At 37.1% G+C, this 8837-nt stretch overlaps 1 protein-coding gene across 1 annotated transcript in view; it reads right to left on the minus strand.

Moving 5' to 3' along the window:
- Nucleotides 1-7032, minus strand: part of LOC119730701 (hepatocyte nuclear factor 1-alpha-like) — a 28769-nt gene extending 21737 nt beyond the window's left edge. Inside the window, exon 1 of the mRNA XM_038203703.1 lies at nt 6276-7032. Coding sequence (XP_038059631.1) covers nt 6276-6694 — 419 coding nt within the window. The 5' untranslated portion in view covers nt 6695-7032. The remainder of the gene's footprint in view (nt 1-6275) is intronic.
- Nucleotides 7033-8837: the final 1805 nt, after the last annotated feature.

The raw sequence follows: 8837 nt of genomic DNA on the forward strand, positions 1-8837 counted from the left end.
GATGGGAAATGAATTTCAAAGGTTGTTTGATATCAGCTGAATCTGGTTTTCCATTGACTTTTCCCTTGGCAAATCAACAAAATTACAAATTTGTTTTGGTTTACATCAAATTTCACATCTGGATATTGTAGGCCCTAGTTCATTTCCTCAATTAGCTAGTTTAGTTGATATCTTGTGACTATCGATTTCTTGCTACTATTTTATGTTTCCTGTTTTCCTAGTTCTGATTTCTTCCAAATGTAAATAGATGTGTTCTTTTTTAAAATATCGACATTGGTGAGAAAAAAAAACGTGTAGGTTTCCGATTCTTTTAAAGTCACCTTCATATTCTAAACCCCTTAATCCACCCACTCTAAACGTTTATACCACTTGTCCCAGATGCGTTACCAGGATTGGTTGTTTCCCACTAATAAAGAAAGGTTTTTACAAACTCGAACCCTCTACCTCATTAGCCTACATCATTATAACTAATATTATTGCATTATTATTGATTTGTACTGTTCTGATAACTCTATCAAGGCAATTTTTCCCATTGTGGTAAGAAGCCTTGTACACTACCAGAAAAAAACTGATACCAATTTGTCATTTTGGGCAAGAGAAGCAATTGCAGTAAATATATTGCCCATGGACAAAAACACAGGATATAAATCTTGGCTTTTGCTTGAATTGAGTACTGCTTGGGTCATTAGTTTAAATTAGCTATACAAACGTCCGGCCAGGGTAGCTTTTCATCAACTCGTATTCGGATTTTTGTCAAACAAAGTGTGTTTTTCAATTGGTTATTCTTGAAAAGGTATATCCTCATAGCTGAACTATCATAAACGCTTCAAGTTTATCTTTACTAGGCCTATGCGTTTGAACTAAAATCATCAAAATTGGAAGGCCTGACGATTCGATCCTAGCATGCAGGCTATTTCTCGGAGGCAAAACAAAAAAACAGCTTGGGCCGAAACCTCAACTTTATATTATTTACAGGGTTCCCCCAAAAAGCAACCCTAAACATTTGCCCTTTTTTCAAAAACGTGATCAGTTAATTGCTATGTTTTGGATATCAAAGCTGGGAGCTTTTTCTTTCAAATACTGGGGAAAAAATCATGAAAATAGCACATTGGGTTGCTGAGGAAATGCCAATTATGTGAAACACAACTCCTTTTTGGTCCATTCCAATGGCATTACACTGTACCTATTTGTGCATGAAATGTATGTAGCGCATTGTGTCCTAATCCTTGCAAACAGCAAGGCACATAATATGACAAGAGTTTAAATGAATTTGGTGGAAATACCTTTTATTTTCCACCTGAATCTTTTCCTTTTAGTTCTATTTTTTTTTTTAACCTTTTCAGCATCATGCATAAATATGTCAAAATATTAAAGATATTGCACAAAAAGACAATTGCGCAGTGGGCTTACAGTAACATGTTTCACTTTTTGAAACACATTTGGAAAGGATGACAAATTACTTCTTTTACATTTTTGGCATTTTTTCAGCAACCCTATGTGCTGTTTCATGATTTTTTTTCAGTGTTTGAAAGAAAAAGCTTTCAGCTTCAATCTGATATCCAAAACAAAATTTCACCGATCACGTTTTTGGAAAAAAAGGCAAATGTTTCAGGGTTGCATTTTTTTGGCCACCCTCTATATTTGGGGGCTTTTCAGTTGGTATAGGCATTTTGTAGCAGCTTTATCATTCCTGCATGTTCTGACACCTTGCTTTAGAGTTTGAAGGTTTTTTTTTTAATTGGGTAAAAAAAAAAAGACGGAAAAAACTTTAAACGTTAATACGGTGAGGGCCGGGTATGAAGTTCAACATCTAATTTACACAGTGGCACTGTCTCGTGTTAATCATCCCAATAATTAATTAATCAATAACTGTGTTTGATTTATAAAATACAAGTCAATTATTGAAAATGGTATAATGGCGCCACTCCTGCTGTTATTTATTTATATTCAAACGTCAATAGAGCTGAGATAGAAGTATGGATTTGAATAAATGTACGCGTGCTAAAGTGTTTTATTTCAATTTTGATATGTGAAAAGAGATAATGCTGCATTGATTTTTGGAACAGTATTTTTGTGAAATTTAAAATTCCGAATGCAATTTAACTAACAATAAGAAGGGAAAAGGAGTTGCCATGGTAAATATCAGCCTCCTGTCTTGCGGGAAATTGATTGCAGTTGTTACCTTGTTTGCATTGGAAACAGATGTTGTTTTGCAAAGATTCTATTTTGAGTTTATATTAAAACCCTTTCAAACGAAGATGTGTTTGGAACCTTACAGTTATCGCAGCTCCTATTACGTTTGTACAAACTGCTATTGTGCGGTTATTAAAATAAAGGCAAAACAAGTAAGATCGTAAGCTTGTAATTTTGCTTCCCTGCATATGACGTCATTTGATGACGTATGCGTAAAGATATTGCAGTTGTATTTCCCATAGAAATTCACTGCTGTTCATTGAATAAAACGATCGTTACAATAACGAACGATTTAGAACAAGTGTTTTCCATCAATCGTTACCCGATAGTTTATGTTGAATTCTTCTTCGAACTGTTTGTAATCAGTTCTCTTTGTTACTTTTAAGGCTCTCTAAAATTTGCAATGTTATTTATACGCGATCGATCGTCTATCGCTTTTGTTTCTTGTAATACTGAAATGTATGTGGTAAGATTCTGGAATTTCCCCGAACGATATTGAGAAATATACACTGCAAAAACTGTAGTGTTAATTTAACACCGTTCGGTATCCATATAGGACAACACCAGTAAAATTTAACACCAGATGGTCCTATAAAGATACCAATGGTGTAAATTTAACACTGCAGTTTTTGCAGTGTAGCCTACTATGGCGATTTACAGTTTACACACGAATACTGTTTCCGTTATGATTCAAATGAAAACAAATTAAACGCTACTTATTAGTGTAATTAACGTGTGGACCCTTCTGTGTGAACGGTAAAGAGAATTGCATTTCCAGTCGCTGTAACACAGCCACTGAATTTTTAAACGAAATGCGGCTTTCAGTTGTGTCCGTAGAATTTGTACACAATACCAAGACTTAGTAGGCCTACAGTTGTGAGTTCGATGCGATGAAGTTTCTTAGATTTACAAAGTAAATTTTATACAGATTTTTCTGTTGATACAATGACACACAGATTTTAATTATTTTATATCACTGAGTTTGCTGTCAGCATGCAATACTCGGACAATTTTCTTCCTCATTTCTATCGCTTCATTATTTTTAATTCACATCTCTTGGTGCCAAATCCATCATAAATTCTCGGTATTAAAGCGAGCTGTTTGAACCAAACTCGCACTTTTTCTGAATCGAACGGGAACCGCTCCATCTTCCTGGAAGCAAATGTCGACGGATTCCGCGCAGCAACGGGGAAAATTCGTTAATTTTCCCTCGAGTCAATTCCCTGTCTTCCCGCAGTTTCGCGCCAAACCGGCCCCCGCGCGTTGCGGCGGCGGTGGCGTTGCGGTACGATGGTCTTACCTTTCAGCCGAGTGGGCCGGTCCAGTTTACACAACCAACCTGATCCAAACACGCTGCCGGGGCCCGCGCTATCCCCCAAAATGGCCTTTTTAGGGGACAAAGTCCATCCTTCCATATTATCCAACTCCATGGTAATGATGAGTGAGAGACACACACACATATAGAAATACAAAGACAGATCTAATTTCTGATGGTATTATAGAAAACATCGTGGCACACGAGAAAAAAAAATGGCCGGCCTGACTGGATGAATATTCCGGGGCTGGCTCCGCGATGCGTGGTGCAGCTACCGCGAGACGGCGCATATCATCCCGGGGAGTTCGGCTGTACTATTCCCGCACGGCACGCCGAACAGCACCGCTCGCACTCGGTGTGCCATGGTACAATGTTGTGGTGGATGGAGGGTTTAGCATGCTAGTATTTATACCTTGATCTCCGAACAGAGAGTAGATAGGGCTTCCCAAACCATGCCCCTAAAGATAAAGTTATAAACTTTAGCAAATGATCTACCCGGGTTCTCAGGCCCTGTCTGCAATTAAGCCATAACACCGAGTTGATCATTTATTCCTAGCCGTCATAAGCCTAGTTATGATATAACCAGAGTGGTTTTATTTTTATATCCCCCTGGGTCCCGTAAACTTTTTGCCAATCAGAAACGACCGGGAAATCAATACATTTGGACCACTTGGACAAAGTGTGGGTTTCAAAGTTTTTGGCGGGTAGGGTGGAATTCAGCATTTTCGTTAGTTGGAAACTTTGTCGTGAAAGTGGCAAGTATGATCATATGGAAATTTTGGTGCACGAATTAGGAAGTAAAAACGAAACTAGATGAATTTGTGTGCAGTCCTTTGTTAAACACGACTTCCATTCCTTCCGGTCGTTGCGAATAAAAAAAATAATTTCGAACTTCGCTTCCTTTTTCGATTTTCTTAAACCTTTGATCAAGCCTTTGTTTTGTCCATTGCTTCTGTAGCCGCAGTTCGTGTTTAAAAAAAGAAGCGATCGTTTTGATTTGGCTAAAGATTTTTTAAGCGAATAGGCAATTCCCATTTTACCGGGATTTTAATTGTCATGTATTTTTAAAGATTATTTTCTTCGCAGAAATAATGTGTTTTTTAGAAATTTCTACGAAAAAAAGTAAACCGCAAGTCACAAATTTAGTACTTTCTTCCAGTATCATATTTTCTTTAACAAAAATGTTCAAAGTATTCGTTTAGTATCTTCGATTTTAGTACAATTTTGTTTCCAAATATTTTGGAAGAAGGCTACATTGCGTCAATTTACGAAAAACTTTTGTTGTAGGGTTTTGAAAAATTTGAATACAAATTTGGCAACAACGTCAGTTTCGTTTAATTGATTAAAATTATTATTATTTCATAATTTAATTTTAGGGTATCAGTTTAATTTCAAGGTGAAGATCTGGAAATTTGAAAATCCGTCAGACAATTTTACAGACGGAGGGATTTCGTTACTTGTCTATCCCCCAAAAAGTGTATTAAACTTTATTTTTACCCGCCAGCATGCCTTGGGCAAGTTTGATTTGCTTTTCAAGGTTGATTCGTTTTCCGTCCTGAAGTGGAAAGCAAATATTTTTGCTGATTGAATTTGAAAAGTTCACATACAGAACAGTTTACCACAACCACACAAACTTTTAGATATGTCAAAATGACAAATAAACATGGACGGTACAAAGAGCATGTAAATGTTAAGCTCTTTGCGGAAATATAAAAGTCTCGAGCAACCCTGCTACATGTTTTTCAAAATTTTCAAATTTTTCGACATTTATTATAAGATTTTGCGAAGGTATAATGTAACTTTTTCAAAACATTTACTTTTAAAAAACATTTACTTTAAAAACTGAAGTCTTCTTTCACTTTTACAAAGAGTGACAATCGGAAGATTGAACAAGATTTGTAACTTAAGTAAATTTGAACATGAGTTGTCTGACGGAAAATAAATCGTGCCGTTACATTGGGATGACTTGGTGCTAGACGTATACCTTTCGTGCTCGCCTGCCTTTTTATGCAAAGCATTCATGCGGATATTTTGTTTGTACATCATGATTGTATGACTTATAAAATACCTGGTGGATTTAGGAAAGGTTATAGGTTTGTTTCTGTTCAAGATGTTTGCGATTTATGTTGATCAATTTCAAACCAGTTCAATTTACTATAGACATTCAGACATCAGAAAACCATTTGAACAATTCTTTCCGTTTAATATTAAACGAAATTTTGTAACGGTGTATAATAAACACGCCCGAAGGTCAAGAATGTGACCAACAATTCTCGGTACTTGTCAATATTTAATATTGATATTCACATGATATTTCAATCATTAATTACCTGAGCATAATAATATTTGCCAAATGTTCACTTATTTTGAGAAAAATGCTTTTTGTTACCTATATATTTGTTGCAATATTTCATTAAAACAAAACTGATGTAGGTACAAAATGGTCATTGAAATTGAGCTACTGGGGTTCTAAATAGGCACAAAAAATTAATGTTCACTGAGGTTGAGTTAAGCTTTTATTTCAATCAATGTCACATAGTGTTAGCACCATATAATATAAAGATTCATGGCAATGCAGATTCGCAAATCTGATTTTTTCCTTAAATTATTTTTTACGATTCAAGAAATTGCATGCTTATATTACGAACCAAAAATGTGTACAAGGATCTAGAATGCAAACTGGCATTGCAAATGTTTGTGTTTTGAATTTGTGTATCATTTTCTTGTAGATTTCGTCTATTATTACTTTTTGTGGATGACGGGTTACCTTAGTAATTCTTCCTTGAGTGACATGGGTCTTGAGGGGTCCACGGACTGGTCGTAAGTGTGCTCACTCCCTTCATAGTCATCACCGCTCATCAGGCCTCCGTTCTCTTCTTGCCGATGCTCCTCGTCGTCGCTCATTTCATCCCCGCTGCCTGCCCGTCTCTCCCCGTCGACTTCCCCGTCCCCGTCCCGCTCCCGTACGTCCACGACCGCCGCGGCGTTCCGAATCACGGGTGAGGCGTGAGCGCTCACCGCGTTCTCGCCGACACCGGTGCCGTGGTTTTGACGCGATTCACCGTTGCGGTCCGTGGTGGTGGCGGGGTAGGCCATCGCGACCTCGCGTATCAGGTCCGTTTTATCAAGCCCCGAGTGAACCAGGGCTAAAATGAGCTGTCGCTGAAGCTCCGTAACACTGGACATTTTGACGACTCCGGAACACAAAAAAATCTCTCTTTTTTTATTAGTCTTTAAATTTTCTAATTGAAAACATTGTGATATTGCGCCTATACATGGTGTCGGAGAAACAAGCGTGGTTTGACGAGTTTCTTCGCGGTGAATCTCTTTGTAGTGTCCCGCCGAGTGACGGGTCGTTTACACCTGTTCACAGTCCCGATCCACCGGATAAATACGGCCCTGTACTTTATGCACACAACCCGTGCATATATGTACATACATTTTCTCGATGTTTGCTTTATATTTTTTTGTACCCTGCTGCAAATTCGAAGGGGTCATCGCTGAAAGTCCAACCCCTGAACCCCGCTAAAGACACACCTATCTGTTGCATAATTCATGATTCATTTGCATGGGACTGATAACGATGAGATAACGGTGTTAATCAGTTATGATGGGTTCGGCTGGTCCAGCTCACATTAACCATTTAAGAGGATTCGAGAGTAATTACTTTGTTTAATGTTTTGCTAAAACTTGGCGGTGATTGTGGAGTTAATGATCAAGAATTATGACACCCCTGAAGCAGCGAAATGGTGCGACCGAAATTTGATATTAACTTTAAGGTCTTGTCCGTATAGCGAGGATAGGAATGTCAGAAATTGAAAAGAAAAATGCACATTCTGTGAAAAAAAACCCGAACAAACAATTTGCGCTCAAGCCGAATAGTACACAATTATTCGACTCGGAATTTAAATGTTTTCCCCAAATTTGTCTTTCTCTTAGAAATCTGGTTAAATGATCCTCAAAATAATGAGGCGAAAGGGGGGAAAAGGTTTGGAAAATGACGGAAAGGAAAATAACTAGAACTGTGTCCGTTCGATGAACAGAACATAGGATTTTCCGCATTTTTTTTTTTTTAATATATAAAAAATGTATTTGATCGTTAAAAAAAAGTCATAAAGAAATCACCGATTACGTAATTATGACGTCACTTCGGATTTGGCATACTAATAACATTATCTTACTTTCCACTAAGTTTTATGACGATCCAACCAGCCCTTGTGTATGGGAGAAATCTCATTTTTAAGGAGTAAAGTTCATAACACGAACAAATTTTGTCGGTGTCCAAAAGGGCAAACAGCGTTAAAGTGAGCAGATTTCGCGCACATGTGTTGTCTGCATAAAGGTCACCATATATATTAATTTTGAAGCGATTACCTCAAACGTTGTCACAATAATCAATTGAAAATTCATTTTGACATTTTTTAACCTGCCGCCAAGTGGGGCTCGAATAATACATGACGTCACTGGTAAGATATTTGAAAAGCCCACCCTTGCTGCAGACTAACATCGTTGAAATATTTTCATTTCATTTCATATTATGCGTTGTTTTTGTGGCCCCTACACATACACTTACACTTATACAGTGTCGTCTTTTGTGTTTAGTTTGTTTTATTTTGTATTTCGTAGCTTTCATACATTTTTGTTTAGTTTTTGTTTTTCATACCGTGTTTGTTCATTGTGTATTGTTTTGGTCGAATAAATAATAATAATAATAATAATAATAATAATAATGAAAGCAAGTTCATCGTTGAAAGCAAGTCCGCTTTTAAGCGGAAAAGCAATAAACAAAAGATTTGGATAATTTCCGAGTGACTTTTTGTTTTCGTACTCACGCGTGGGCCATAAAAAAAGATGGAGATTTTTAAAGACATATTTAATATAACACGAAGCTGGAGCTGATTAAAAACCTGGATTTTTAAAGACATATTTAATATAACACGAAGCTGGAGCTGATTAAAAACCTGGATGTTCTTGGAAATTTCATCCCAACAAAAATAACCAGCTATTTATCGACTTTTTGTTATGAAGGCAAACACGTCCGGCTAAACATTTTCTGCAGAAACATTTGTTCCCCTTTATTCAAAACTAACGTTGATTTACATGGATTAACGACGCAATTAAGGGTACTGCTACCGGTATGTCATGGTTCTACAAAAGGATTTTTTTGTTTAAAATTGAAAGTTCGACTGTTCGAGGCAAGGTGTCCCAGCCTATTGTTTTTAGCTCGCCCAAGTTTTTGCTAAATTTATTATTAGAGACTTCCTGACAACGTAAACATGAAAGCGAACAATGCATCTTCGGTCGCGTGTAGAAGCAGCTGCATGTAAAA

The sequence above is a fragment of the Patiria miniata genome, unplaced genomic scaffold (genome assembly GCF_015706575.1).
Source record: "Patiria miniata isolate m_02_andy unplaced genomic scaffold, ASM1570657v1 HiC_scaffold_22, whole genome shotgun sequence".
Classification (NCBI taxonomy): domain Eukaryota; kingdom Metazoa; phylum Echinodermata; class Asteroidea; order Valvatida; family Asterinidae; genus Patiria; species Patiria miniata.